This window comes from Symphodus melops (genome assembly GCF_947650265.1).
Source record: "Symphodus melops genome assembly, chromosome: 7".
Lineage (NCBI taxonomy): Eukaryota > Metazoa > Chordata > Actinopteri > Labriformes > Labridae > Symphodus > Symphodus melops.
In genome coordinates this window covers 12,121,984-12,137,613 of record NC_136697.1, presented here as the reverse complement: position 1 = coordinate 12,137,613, position 15,630 = coordinate 12,121,984, and the positions used below count along the sequence as shown (strand labels likewise).

The 15,630-nt window shown below is 40.9% G+C and overlaps 1 protein-coding gene across 1 annotated transcript; it reads left to right on the top strand.

Annotated features, from left to right (window-relative positions):
- The first annotated feature begins 854 nt into the window (after positions 1-854).
- On the top strand, positions 855-15,174 carry LOC306827498 (phosphatidylinositol 4,5-bisphosphate 3-kinase catalytic subunit alpha isoform). The gene is made up of 21 exons (XM_079349352.1): positions 855-1,514; positions 2,392-2,807; positions 2,974-3,183; positions 3,327-3,577; positions 3,890-4,135; positions 4,713-4,798; positions 4,884-4,989; positions 6,152-6,304; positions 6,755-6,889; positions 6,973-7,097; positions 7,194-7,275; positions 7,458-7,622; positions 7,764-7,867; positions 7,973-8,144; positions 9,867-9,973; positions 10,256-10,377; positions 10,775-10,853; positions 11,037-11,207; positions 11,681-11,798; positions 11,897-12,048; positions 12,419-15,174. The coding sequence occupies exons 2-21, from the start codon at positions 2,456-2,458 to the stop codon at positions 12,687-12,689; spliced, it is 3,207 nt and encodes a 1,068-aa protein (XP_079205478.1). The 5' UTR covers positions 855-1,514; positions 2,392-2,455; the 3' UTR covers positions 12,690-15,174.
- The last annotated feature ends 456 nt before the right edge of the window (positions 15,175-15,630 follow it).

Here is a 15,630-nt window from a genome sequence, read left to right as displayed (position 1 = left end):
AAGTAAGTAAGTAAGTAAGTAAGTAAGTAAGTAAGTAAGAACAGTAAGTAAGTAAGTCAGTAAGTAAGTAATTAAGTAAGTACAGTAAGTAAGTACAGTAAGTAAGTATGTAGAGTAAGTGAGAACAGGAAGTAAGTAAGTTGATGTATTTTTATGTTTGGCTGCTTTGTTATTGGTCTGAAACTGTGTTACTTGTGTTGCTGCTTGTTATGTCCTGGACACTCTTAAAAAAGAGATTTTAATCTCAATGAGTTTCTCTCCCTGGTTAAATAAAGGTTAAACAAATAAAATAAAAACATTAAGTACAGTAAGTAAATAAGTGTAGTTAGTAAGTACGTACAGTGAGTAAATAAGTAAGTAGGCAAAGTACAGTAAGTAAGTAGGCTAAGTACAGTAAGTAAGTCAACAGTAAAGTAAGTAAGTAAGCAACTGCGAGTCAGACAGGCAAGTTGCAGAATGAACGGAGATGGAAACCTCAAGTTATCATGAACAATGATTTCACCAAGCTTCCCTTTGAGGTTTAATTAAAATTTAAGCAGGAGGATGGGAGGCCGACGCTTGACCTCACGTAGGGGAGAATTAAGGGGAAAGCTTGCTCTTTTTGTGAAGGGAATTATGATTGGACTGAATGCTAAAGGGAAGCGCCAAACTTTAATATGAACTAAAGTGCACTATGATCGCGTTTATTGATATAAGATCATATGGCGTTATGATCATAGGTACATTGTATCAGAGGCTTTCTCTCATGGCAGCTTTGTTAGTTGAGAAACCCTTTCCTAGATACATACATGTTTGCACAAGGATGGGTGTGCAGATGTGCGATGACTTGTCCCACTAAGCTCAGTTTAAACGATATACTATTGTTTTACTAAAAAGCCAGCAGGGAAATAATAACAAACCAACAGGAAGTAATAAAACATGAAGTGTAGTAGAAGTTATGAAAAGTGTCTCAGGAATAAGTTTTTATCATCTGAGGGTCCTTTCCATCCATGAATACACATGCTGCAGAAAGCTGTGCATGTGACTGACTGTCCGTAACAACAAAACAATAAGTCCATACAGTTTTCCTCGTGTTTTTCGGTGGTTTTTCGGTTAAAAAAAAGGCTTTCCCCTGAATTCCCCACTCTCATCTCATGACAGCCTGTTCCCCTCACTGTGTGTGTGGGAGGGCGGTCCATCATCCATGATGAGGAGCCTGCTAGCAGCCTCCTTCGAGCAGGCTAGCTGTGTGGAGCTAACGTGCTACCAAAGTGTGCAGTGTTTTTTTTACGGGACAGTACGATGAAGACCACCATGGAGTATTACTCGCGTATTCCCCTACATCTCATTGACAACCTCATGGGAAGATAGTGGCGTGTTTACTTCAGTGAAGCGGGTCTGCTTGACCCTCCAGGATCATTGTTTGGATGGACTAAGGCTTGAGCGCGGATGGGACTTCCTCAGCTAGCCGCTGCTAATGCTTGTGCTGATTAGCTTCACGGCTAACCGGCTGGCTTTAGCTATCTGACACACAGGTAGCTTTGTATTTGTTTGTGTGTTTTAGTGTATATTGTTAGCCGGAACTATTGCCAAGTTTATCACACCACACACTGCAGGACCCTACCCTTTTATTGTACTATTCACATGTTGCTTGTGTATCAGTCGATTTTTTTATATAATAATTGACATTGATCTGCTTAGTGAACTTGGCTAGCTTGATAAGCTAGCTAGCTAAGGAACAAACACTTCACGTTAACCAACAAAAACATAAAGTGTGAGAGATGAGTGTGACCGAGGCTCAGAACAACGATAGCAGCTAACTCTCAATGACTTATCTGTTTTGTTTTGTTCTAACTCGTCTGTTCACATGAATATTAAAGTCCTTTGATCCGACATGACTGGACGTTTATAAGTTCATTATTTTCATGTAAGCATGAGTAATTTTAACATCACCTTACTAAAAAGCGATTTATTAAAGAAGTGTCTGTTTAGATGTTATGACTTGTTATGTTTGACTATGTTACCCGTGGTTGAACAGATAAACAACAACGTGACAGCTTTCATAACTCTAATCTATATCCTTTAAGATATCGATCCAGGTTGTTATGGATGTGTTGCTGCCACCTTTCTTCTAAGTTGAACCACTTTGACCTCACATTATGTTCTTGTGTTATAGATACGGTGATCAGAAAAGATATAAAACTGTATACAGTAGTGATTGTGTAGCCTATTGACCAAATGTTATCATATCTGTTTATTTGGCAATTAATTTGCATTGGTCTGTAAATGAAGTGTTTCTTAAATGATGTCACTATGCAACTCTGGCATACTTGAATATTTACCACAAGCGTTTTGCATTATTGTGCACAGGTCAGTGATTCTTATATAATCCCCTTTCCTTCTTCCTCACAGTTGGTTGACATCGCTCATCTGATAATTAGCAGGCTCTGAAAAGAGCGGATTTGCAGGCACGACCATGCCTCCCAGGCCCTCCTCAGGAGAACTATGGGGGATGCACTTGATGCCCCCCAGCATCCTAGTGGACTGCCTTCTGCCAAATGGCATGATTCTCACATTGGAGTGCCTCCGGGAGGCTACACTGATCACAGTCAAGCATGAGCTTTTCAAAGAGGCCAGGAAGTACCCTCTATACCATCTGCTGCAGGAGGAGAGCTCCTACATTTTCGTCAGTGTCACCCAAGAGGCAGAGCGGGAGGAGTTTTATGATGAGACCAGGAGGTTGTGCGATCTCAGGCTCTTTCAGGCTTTTCTTAAAGTAATTGAGCCTGTAGGCAACAGAGAAGAGAAGATTCTGAACAGAGAGATCGGTAATTTTTACAAATTATTTTGCTCTCACAAACCTAATGTCAGTCATGATAATAAACTGTAGGAAGTGTTTGCCTTTACAATTTAATGTCCATAAAAGAGGAGCGTTAACCTGTTAAAAAATGCACATAAAAATGCTTTTAATGAAGTGCTTGTTTTCACTTTCAGGTTTTGCGATTGGAATGCCCATATGTGAGTTTGATTTGGTGAAAGACCCAGAAGTGCAGGACTTTAGAAGGAACATTTTGAATGTATGTAAAGAGGCTGTGGACCTCAGAGACAGTAACGGACCCCACAGCAGAGCTTTGTACGTGTATCCTCCCAACGTAGAATCCTGTGCAGAACTTCCCCGGCACATCTACAACAAGCTCGACAAAGGTAAGAGGTTTGACACTCAGCTATTAAGATCCACTAATAATGTCCTAAATATACAATCCAATGTCTACCACAACTACTGTGCTTTCTTTGTTTTGTGTACAACTGATCACATATTTCCTAATTTTTTTTCCTCTTTCCCTCAGGCCAAATCATAGTGGTCATATGGGTTATTGTGTCACCCAGCAATGACAAGCAGAAGTACACCCTGAAGATCAACCATGACTATGTACCGGAGCAGGTGATAGCTGAAGCCATTCGTAAAAAGACACGCAGCATGCTGCTCTCCCAGGAGCAGCTAAAGATGTGTGTGCAGGAGTATCAGGGAAAGTACATCCTCAAAGTCTGCGGCTGTGACGAGTACTTACTGGAGAAATACCCTCTGAGTCAGTACAAGGTAATCTAATTTAATCTCAGGTCTGCTGCATCGGAGGCTATTGTGCTTAGAGGAGAAGAGATTCACTTCACATCAAATTATCATCCAACACAGATGTGCTTGGCATTCATTACATAGAATTGAATTTCTTATGAAATGTACTGCCTGTAAAATGATGCTGATTCAGTTGACTGAATGCGTCACTTTAGTTTCAGTTACTGCTGTGCCGCTATTTCTAAATCTAATTTGTTACATGTTGTAAACTTTTTGAATTCTGTGCTTCAAAATGTCAGGCAGGACAAAAACCCCTAAATGTCACTTTGTCCTCAACAGTATGTGCGCAGCTGTATCATGCTGGGACGGATGCCTAACTTGATGCTAATGGCCAAAGACAGCCTGTATTCCCAGCTGCCCATGGACAACTTCACCATGCCGTCTTATGCAAGGCGAATATCAACAGCAACGCCCTACATGAACGGGGAAACAGCCACAAAGTCTTTGTGGACTATCAACGGAACGCTGAGGATCAGGATACTGTGCGCTACTTACGTCAATGTCAACATCAGAGATATTGACAAGGTACACATTCAGTATAACTGAGTAGACTTGCTGTTCTAGATTTACGAAAATACATTCTGTCTGTGATCACACTTCTCCACTAACACTGAATTGCATTTTCCTCTTCCCCTAATTAAAGAAACAAGGAAAATGTTTTATGCACAAGCCTTTGAATTTAGCTAGCCTTTGATAAATTGACTATGCATTTGACCAATCAGACGAAACCACAGTGAGCCATCAGCTAACCTCCGATTAATTGACGTCACTTAGTTGGCTATTGCAGGGTTGGATTGCTTGGAGGGAGACGAGGTCGAGGACACTATGAATGATTTGTGGTGGGAAAAAAAAATCCCTTGTGCGAGGTTGACTTCCATAAAAAAGAAGTTTAGAAAGAGTTACTGTCAAAAACATGTTGTTCTGCAGCAAGTCATTGGAATTGTAAAGTATTACCTAACATGCACACCTCCAATGGTTTTTTATTTCGTCACCACAATAATCAATCATGACATACCCATACACTGGAGAATTCCCTCATTTCATAGATCAATTTAAAATGTGATTATGTACAATATTTTATTTTTTATATATTGTAATGCAGATCTACGTCAGGACTGGGATATACCACGGTGGAGAGCAGTTGTGTGACAATGTCAACACCCAGCGTGTGCCCTGCTCTAATCCAAGGTAGTGTCTCACACTCTGAGGATTCCCTCCACTACGAGACAGTCAAGCGATTGATTTTAAACGGTACTTTCTCTGTTTGCTCCAGGTGGAACGAGTGGCTGAACTACGACATGTACATTCCAGACATCCCACGAGCTGCCCGGCTCTGCCTCTCCATCTGTTCAGTGAAAGGAAGGAAGGGAGCTAAAGAGGTTAGCAGTGCAATGCTAGAAAGCTACAAAGAAGTTATAGAAACTTTACAACGACATGAGTGGGGCTTCATTTAAAGTGCAGAAACATACAGATATCCACGGCAACAAACAACAGGCATTTAAGAGACACTGTTTGTTTAAAAGTATGCACAGCAGATTATTTACATTGCATAGTAAAGTAGCTCACCACAAGAAATAAAAGACCCTTTAATTCTTTATTAATTTGGCCAAATATTGTGACTTTGGTGAGAACAAATACATTCAGTACCACAGTGAATACTTGAGTCACGAGTTTGCAGAAATATATCACAACAACAAGTTCTATGTCTGTTAACAGTTCAGGAAACAAAGTAGAGTTGTATGAATAAAGAAGTCTTATCAAATTTAGATGATGGAAACGGGGGCAAATAATTGACCGTTTTCCACCGTGCCTTGAGATATTACTATCTGATATAGTGGTGCTTATTGTGCAAGTAGATTTCTTCACAACAGGAAGCTAGCGTGAAATGGATATGTGGCCTAGGAGTTGGAGATGTGCAGCCTGCAGCAGCTCATTGTGGCTGCTCCCTCTTGATTCATTAATCCTTACAATAGAAAAGTAGCATAAATGACCATGTCTGGTTTTGTAGACACATTTTTCACAAACTGTCACTGTCAGCATTAACCTCAGCGACGAACACATTGCTTTCTTTTGCCTGCTTTGCTATAACAGCCACAAGTTGAACACTTATTGTGAAGCAGACGCAAAAGAAAATGCTGTTTTTTGTTACTCTGGTTCACACAAGTCCTCATTTTTCCTGACTCTCTTGTTTGAACGTGAAGGTGGACTCCAACACTAAGAATGGAAATTACTCTGTACAGTTGTGATTGCAAAATGGAAAAATATTGCATGATTTTGTGTAAAAAAAAAAAGGGGGGGGGGGAGCTTTGATGTAGTGGACATGTTGGAGATAAAGCCTTTAAACATCATTCAAACTCTTTTCAAATGTATTCTTCCTTTTATCTCTTTATGGAAACGAAAGCATTTGCAAGGTCGGTTAATGTCGGCATGGAAAACAAACATGTTCCCTTTGTTCTGCTCTGCACCTGTCTGTTTCGTGGCCCACGGGCTGTTTGCTTTAATGATTTTCACATGCATCATCTTCTTGGTATTTTCCTGTAGGAGCACTGTCCCCTCGCCTGGGGCAACATCAACCTGTTTGACTACACCCACACACTGGTAGCAGGGAAGATGGCTCTGAACCTATGGCCTGTTCCACACGGTCTAGAGGACCTGCTCAACCCTATCGGCGTCACAGGATCGAACCCAAACAAGGTGAACAACAAATGTCATCATCATCAACATAACGTTGACTCACGTCTCTGTGTTTATGCTTCCAGAAGTTCCATATCTTCACGTGTGAATGTTTATACCCCTAACCCTAACCCACAGGACGATGTAAAATAAGAAGTACATGTTAGAAATACAAACACTAATATGCATCAATCTCAATGGAATAAGTTAAAAAGATCAAAGTAAATGGTACACAGTGTCATCTTCACCTGAAGATTTAAAGCTTTTTAAATATTGTTATTGTGTATTCCTTTGACCTTTAAGCGTCATGAACCGGCTCTAATCCAGTTCATGACGACATGTAAAGTTCCAGATCCGTGCTTAATACATGCCGGGGTTTAATACACAAGCGTCTTAATAGGCCTCGAGCCTCTTAATAATCACTTTAGCTTCTCTCTTTGTTCTCCTCTCCTTTACTTTCTAAACATGCAGGAAACGCCTTGTCTGGAGCTGGAGTTTGATCATTTCAGTTGCCCTGTCAAGTACCCTGATATGACCATCATCGAAGATCATGCGAACTGGAATATCTCCAGAGAGCTTGGCTTTAATTACTGCCACACCGGTTTGGTAAGATATCAAGCATTTCATTGAAATGGCTTTTTGTTTGTCCGTTTGTATTTGATTGTTCAGTGGAGTCTATCGTGTCGTAGAGTAACAGGCTGGCACGTGACAACCCCCTGACCGACACCGACAATGAACAGCTCCGCCAGGTGTGCAACAGAGACCCGCTTTCTGAAATAACTGAGCAGGAGAAAGACTTTGTGTGGAGGCACAGGTAATGTGTTTGCACTTCTGTCGCCATCTTGCTTCTTTGAGGCCTCTTCACCATTATATTTACAAAAACAACGTTCTTTTACTCCATTATTTTTAGACAAGACTGTGTCAACATGCCAGAGATCCTTCCCAAGATCCTCCTGGCTGTGAAATGGAACTCCAGAGATGAGATCGCTCAGGTAATCTCATGTTTCTACTGCTGACACGCCTTTATTTTGAAGGACATCTGGTTTGAAATGGATATGTGCCTTTCCTACTCGTTAATGCAAAAGCTCAGCTGATTAAATTACAGATACGCTTCAACATTGTGTCATGTATTGTTTAAAACTGCAATCATTTTTATCTGTTTTTTTTTTCTCAGATGTATTGCCTTCTGAAGGACTGGCCTGCTATCAAGCCAGAACAAGCCATGGAGTTGCTGGATTGCAACTTCCCTGATCCTATGATCCGAGAGTTTGCCGTAAAGTGCCTTGAGAAATATCTAACTGATGACAAACTCTCACAGTACCTCATTCAACTGGTTCAGGTGGGTTTCATTTTGAACTTGCTTTGAATGCACCCCAACTGTGTGAACAGTTTAGGTTTCACTTTTATTCACGACAGCAGTGTTTGCTCTCAGGAACATAATCAAGATTTTATTGTACACTTCTTTGTTTTCTGTGCACAGGTTCTTAAGTATGAGCAGTACCTTGATAACCCACTTGCACGCTTCCTGCTGAAAAAGGCTTTAACCAATCAGAGGATTGGACATTTCTTCTTCTGGCATTTAAAGTGAGTTGATTTTTAAAGGGCCTCCTTCAGGAGTTTAAAGATGTGCTTGTTACTTACCGTTCAGGAGAGAGATCTCCTCCTCATATTCTTTTCTGCCTCTTGCAGGTCAGAGATGCACAACAAGACAGTGAGCCAGCGGTTTGGCCTGCTGCTGGAGTCGTACTGCCGGGCCTGTGGCATGTATCTGAAGCACCTGAGCAGACAGGTGGAGGCCATGGAGAAACTCATCAATCTGACCGACCTCCTCAAACAGGAGAAAAAAGATGAGGCACAGAAGGTAATCCGACAGCCAACAGCTGTTAATTGTGATCCGTGAGCAGTTGAGTTTAATCTTGACAACATCTGGACCAATCTGGCGACAGATCCCACGACACTAGTTAAGAAGATGGAATGATAAAGTTTGGACTGTTTTTTTTTTTTTCTTAAATATTTTAGAGCTTAATTAAAGCAGACTTGGATAGGAGACAGAAAAACAATGTGATCTAAACTGTTTTAGCCAAAGAATAAATAAAGACAAACCTTAAATAAAAGCTCAAACTTAAATACAGCATCAAACTCGGGTATGACCTTAAAAGAAGTTGGCATGGTACATGTACCATCTTTATTTCCACAGCTTTGTTTAAATCAATATTGTTCATTTTCATTCACTAGTGCTCTGTTAAATCTATTTGACTGTTTTTGTGTCGAGCAGTTAAGCTGCTGTTTATAAAGATCAGCTCTTTGAGTGGTTGTTCAATAAAAGCCTCCAGGGAAGCAAATGAATGCAGATCAGAGCACAGTGACGCTCCTTGTTTATTCCCTTAAAATAAATAGGACGCTAACTGAAGAATAGACACTTTCATTAAAATGGCCAACATTTGGGGCGACAGAAAGCCTAGCAGTTGAGTTGTGCACGCCGTGTACAGAGATTATAGTCCTCGCCGCCGCAGGTTCAAATCAGATCTCTGCCTTTTGCTACATGTCATCCCACAAATGACTCCTCCCTCCATGTCCTGTCTCTCCTCAGCTTTCCTTTCCAATAAAGGCAAAAAGGTCCACAAATGTAAACGAAACTTAAACTTAAAAAAAAAAAAAAGAAGGCCAACACAAGAGACAACTGAATACAAATGACATAAACATGTAGAATTGGGACATTGGACGACTAAATTCCAGTTGTATTCCTAAAGAAACTTTATTATAAAATAATGATACGTAGCTCTTCCAGACAAATAGATCTTAAAGACAAATAGAAAAAGGTTTGGGTAGAAAAAAAAAACTTTTTCTGAGTTCCTAACGTGCACGCAGCGCTGCTGCAGATAAAGTGACTGAACTCTCGACCGACATATAATGAGCTTGATTATACTAAAAGCATCCCTCTCAGTCAGCAGTGATGATCCCCGAGAAGTGTATGCTTGTGTCTGTGCCTGCAGAGAATGTGCCTGTTGTTGTATTTCTTTTGCTGCTCACTTGAAGGTGTCAGTCTGACGTTGCTGTTTCTGTCTCTCTCTTCTGCTCTCTGTGTGTCTGCAACAGACGATAAAGGTACCTTGTGTGTCCGTGTGAGACGCCTCTCTTTACTCCCTCTTTAATTCACTCGACCACCTCTTAGTCTGTCTCACTGGTGTCACAGCCTTAGGCTGTGCAACCTGAGACTAGAGCCGTTTTTGTACTTTTCATACTGTCACATTTTCAGTTATATCCTTTTAAAACCTGTTGAAGTGTCAATACTTTTAATAACACTTTGTTCTATGGAGCATTTTGTAGTAATCAGAATTTATGTAACATTTTGCTCATTGGAAAACAACGTTCAGTTAGTTATATAAGCACTGGCTCAGACAGATAATGGGTCACACCAGTGTTGGTACATAAGTAAATTCTTTGTTTAACCTGCTAACTGGCCACTTGACCTCATTGATTTAGAGCGTTAACTCACTGTGTCATCACTTTGCCGAGAAAAAAACAAACAAACCTCAGTGTGCTCTTGTTGTACTGACTGATGTGTTTGTTTCGGACCTTAAAGGTTCAAATGAAGTTTCTGGTGGAGCAGATGAGACGGCCCGATTACATGGACGCCCTGCAGAACTTCACCTCCCCGCTGAATCCAGCCCATCAGCTCGGAAACCTCCGGTACATCAGCACTCCTTTTATCTAACCATCTCCACTGAAACGTTTTGACCTGCTAAAGGTTTCAAGCACTATTGTAATGAACACCTAGCTTTGTGTTGTGTTTCTATAAAGTACAATTAGTCATGGTGTACTCACTGAACTCATTTAATGCCTAACCACGTGATGGATGAAATACTGTCTACATTGTTTGAGTCTGTTCTCGAGCACACTGTCACTTTGATTTAAAACGACAAGTGGTTTCTTTTTCTACCGTCCTCTCATCCACCCTCACGTCTGTTTCAGCCTGGAAGAATGCAGGATGATGTCGTCTGCCAAGCGGCCGCTGTGGCTTAATTGGGAAAACCCAGATATGATGTCAGAGCTGCTCTTTCAAAACAACGAAATCATCTTCAAAAATGGAGACGGTGAGTTTAGCCTCCCATGTTTGTGTTGTTTAACTGTAAGTGCGCACGCACACACACACACACACACACACACACACACACACACACACACACTCGCATTAAAGATGCATCTCTAAGCAGGCGTCTTAATTCTTTCTTTCTTTTCAGTTCACGAGTGCAGCATCATGGCACACAGACACAACCTTTACGTGCTTTTAATTTAGAAATCAGAATGAGTCCTCTTATTCGAGTCACACTTCACCGCTGCTGCTCGGGCATTTTGGTGCACCATCTGTGACCAAAGCGACTCTGACAGCTCTGCTCCATAATGCATGGTGCTGTTGATCAAAGTGGAGCTAAGCAGCTAATAATCACCTGACTGTCATCCTCCTCCTCGTCTCTCTCTGTGCCCCTGCAGATCTGAGGCAGGACATGCTGACGCTGCAGATCATTAGGATAATGGAGAACATCTGGCAGAACCAAGGCCTTGATCTCAGGTAGGCTCCTCACTTCCCCATGACAGCGAGAATGCAGGTGCACATTAACCGGCGCTCGGTGCTTTCATGTTGGACCCCCCATACCTGAATGCAGATCATTGGAAACCACCTGAAGTCATCTGATGTCACTGCTGTCTCCAGTATCCCTGCCTCGCTTCATGTTTCCCGTCCCTCCTCTCGCAGGATGCTGCCTTATGGCTGCCTGTCCATCGGAGACTGTGTGGGCTTGATCGAAGTGGTGAGGAACTCTCACACCATCATGCAGATCCAGTGCAAAGGAGGCCTGAAGGGGGCGCTGCAGTTCAACAGCCACACGCTGCATCAGTGGCTCAAGGACAAGAACAAGGGGGAGATGTGAGTGCAGACAGCGTTTTTAAGAGTTCTTCTCATCTATCAGGGAGTATCAGTGACTAATAAAGACTTTAAGTCGAGTACTTATGAAATCTGAACAGGTGTTCAAGTTTTTTAATCACACGTATCCTGTATTTTTTTCTTAAATATAAGCCAATTTTAAAAAAGTAGGTTTTTAAGTTTTTCACTTTCTGAAGGAAACATTTGAAAACAATCATGTCCTATCCTACAATGGAGCTGTTGCTGATTTAGCCTCAAAACAAACTTCCTTTTTTTTTTTTTTGGATCAAATGAAATGCTTTATCAAAGTAGGCAACCTTCCCAGACGAGATCGTTGACCAACACATTTCTCTCATATTCTTTAAACTGTGTGTTGGGGGGGCTTCAAATACATACTGTAACTATGGGGAAAGAAAACGGTTCTCTACATGTCGTTCCTGATTCAAAGCATCATCTTTTTGTGTTTGATGTCTCAGGTATGACCAGGCCATAGATCTGTTCACCCGGTCCTGTGCTGGTTACTGTGTAGCCACATTTATCCTGGGCATAGGTGACAGACACAACAGCAACATTATGGTCAAAGACGATGGACAGGTAATGTTTGCATATATTTGTTGATGTTATTTGTACATTTAGTTTGTTTCCTTACACTAATGAACATTACATTTCTTCCTATTCTGACGTTCGCACAGCTGTTTCACATAGACTTTGGACACTTTCTCGACCACAAGAAGAAAAAGTTTGGGTACAAGAGAGAACGGGTGCCCTTCGTGCTCACGCAGGATTTCCTGATTGTTATTAGCAAAGGAACTCAGGAATGCACCAAAACCAGGGAGTTTGAAAGGTATCTACACGACAGCTTTTTGTCTTGAAGTAAAAGAACAAAATGAGGTATCACATAAAAACACTGGTGTCTACAGACATACTTGAGCTTGAACGTTAGTGTTTGTAGTGTTTGGCATGTCTTTACTCCATGTTGCACAACATTTTGTCTATGTACAGTTCTTGGTATGCTTTCTATATTTGACCAGATTGTTAAAGGACGCTGTACAGGAGGGCTGCAAACAAAGTTTTATTGTGTTCTTTTATACAATGACAATAACGTGTCCATCCTACAAGATTAGCTTTAACTGTTCCCCATGTCAGGTTTCTAAAGTTTCTGGACCTTGTTTTTGTCTCCTCCTTTCTTCCATGGTCTTTCTGCCCTCGCCCAGGTTCCAGGAGATGTGTTACAAAGCCTATCTTGCAATCCGGCAGCACGCCAACCTTTTCATCAACCTCTTCTCCATGATGCTGGGCTCGGGCATGCCCGAACTGCAGTCGTTCGACGACATCGCTTACATCAGGAAGACCCTGGCCTTGGACAAGACTGAGCAGGAGGCCTTGGACTACTTCATGAAGCAGATGAACGACGCTCACCACGGCGGCTGGACTACAAAGATGGACTGGATCTTCCACACGATCCGCCAGCACGCCATGAACTAAAAATGAGGACTGAAAGAGAAGAAGAGTCGAGGATTGTTGTGAGAGCAGTGAGCGAGGTATTTCCCCGAACACAGCTCGGCCTGGGTAATACTTCAAGCAGAGTGGGACTGCGAACGTTACCTGCAAGTGCACCAGAAAAGTTATGGTCCTCTGAAGGGACAGTTTTAGGGCCTAAATGCTCCTACAGGGTTCTGACTTTCCTCTCCCTGCACTTTGAACTAAAAGAAAAAAAGAAAAAAAAAGCAGGGCGGCGATATCGTCTATCAGTCTTCATAGGAACTAAAAAAAAAAAAAAGGTATAATGGACCTCTACAACGTTGGCCTTCTTCATGTTAACTAACTATGGACAGATTTTTATTTTCTTATTTTTTAAAAAGTCTTTCACTACATCTTAAACCATCAGCATTAAGAAAACACCATGAAGTTGTAAACCATTAGCACAGCTTGTTTTTTTTTTCTAACTTTGAGCTGACAGAGAGTAACTGCATTTCTTTTCACTACCTATTTCGAACGGACGAAGACGTTGGAGATCCAACCAAATCTTTAAAGCTACTAAAAAAAAAGCAGTCTAAAACACTCTAAGCAGAACAGACAGGATGTGTTGTGAAACACATTAAGCATTTAACTGTTTTTTTAAGCAATGACTTTGTAGCCTACAGATAACTTATCCTCCGTTCATTATCCTCCATAGAAAACTGACTTTTGTACAGCAGTATATCCAGAGACTTGTATGAATTCGGTGCATATACTCCTTTTTTAAATATATTTTCTACTGAGCCAAAGTACTAGATGTGTAACTCCACTTCTCCGCAGTCTTATTGTTAAAGAAGTCACCTCTATTCCCAGTCTCTGTGTACTCATAGCACTGATCTCTGCAGTATTTTTGTTTGATTTTTGTTTTGTTTATCAGTATTATTCTGTCAGTTTGTGATGCACGAGTGTGCATCGTTCAACCCCTGAGCAGTTTGTACGCAGGCGGACTGGAGGAAAAACTTTGATGGTTAGCTATGCAGTGTTCTTTTAGTGTGCTGTGCTGTTACACTATGCAAGTTGTGATCCTAATATGTACTGTTTACTGCAACAACAACAACAACAACAAAAAAAGGTGATGTCGGAATTGAAAAAAGAAAAAAAGAGAGAAGTGCATCCCCCTCCAGACCTGCTACCACGGAGCAGTGTCAGCAGACTTCACACAGACAGTACGTGGAAGAGAAAATGTTGCACTGTAACAGGATCGTCGTCTTCTTCCCTATGAAAAACACAGCAGTGAGAAACGCCTTAGGTCCCTGCCTTTTGCTTCTTCTTACCAGCTATGTGTGGAGCTTCAATCTAAGCCATCTGTAAAATACTTCTGTCTTCTTGTTGTAGATCAGATGAATATTTTTAAAACGCGCTCTTCTCCTCACCTCTAGTCCCAGATCGAGACATCCAGGTAAAGAAAAGCAGCCGAAGTGAATTGTTTTCAACCTTCCCAAGTGTCTTCTTCCCTCTTTTCCTATGATTGTCGCCCTTATGTGTGGAAGAGAAGTCTCTGCAGGTTCACTACACTGCACAGACACATGCGTAAGAGGTCAGTAAATGTTCTAGCTTTACCAAATGAAACACAACAGGGCGATTTCCTGGACACTCGTCCATGTCAGAAAGTCTGATTTATGTTTGCTGTACATCTGTCAGGACTTTATTATGCCCAGTAAATTGTTCCTACTGAAATGGATGTGCTTCTGTACAGGCTACAGAGCGACGGGCCGGACCCAAACTCAAAATAAAATCCCCTAATACTTTATGGAAGAACTATCTAAATGATGCTATTTCCCTTTTTATGTACACGTTTTGTTTGTTTTTTTCTGTTTCTTACACTGCGTTGTGCATGAGGTCCTCAACTATCTACTTTTTTTTATTTTTATTGTTTGACCTGATGTTGTTTACTTGAATTTCATGTATAAATAATGACCTTGTTACTTGTGTGAGGTACAACAAAGTCGAAATGAAGTTAACAGAGAACTGCTATAAGTGCAAATGCTTTTTTTCCTTGAATAACTACAGAGGTAATATATTTTTGTATTTTTAAATGTAAGCAAACTCACATATGTAACTGCTAACCAAAAAAAAAAAAAAAAAAAAAAGGAGGTATCATGCATTTCGTGCACCATCCTCATAGAGACCCAGTAGACAGCTTTGAGTTGTTGAAACGATATGAATGAGAAAGCAGCAAAGGCGAATTGTTGAATGAAGGATGAGGACTTGATGCTGTTGTCCAGTTGAGATCTCTTGCCCTGAGTGGAAGTCTGTAAGCACAATAAGGAGGAAAAAGCTAACCTGCATGTTTAAGAAGAACCAGACTCATATGTTAGTTATATCCATCTGTATATATATCATAAAACCTCTTCAAATACTTGTTTTAGTCATCCACATATGATCCTCATAAGAAACTGTATTCATTCATGTATTGTACTGATGAATAAAAAAACATTTCTCCCTAAATAAATACATTTACAGGCACTTTGATTACTTACAGTTAGAGCCCGACTGATTAACCAGCCAGCCGATTTGTGCCAACATAACATTTATTTACCAGTCATATAGCATTTGAGTTTCATTGTATTAAACTAGCAGTTCTCTTTACATTATAACAAGCATTATCAGCCTCCAGTTCCTTTCCAGGTGAGAGACCATCTTGTCTTCATTACAGGGATGGCACCAGGTTTTTTTTTCTGCTGGTGCTGAAGTTTGGCTAACATGTTGAGATGCTATTTGTACGGTTTATTTCAACTGAAAACTCTGAATATACATACTTAGACAGATTTATGGTGGGACTATAGCGCCCCCTAGACCTGGTGTAGCGCTGTGCTTTTTTCATTATACTGTGTTGGTTAAACACATTTGAGGGATCAAAGCAATAAATAAGTTTATCTGTATCCATCTCTGCAGATCAAACAGATCT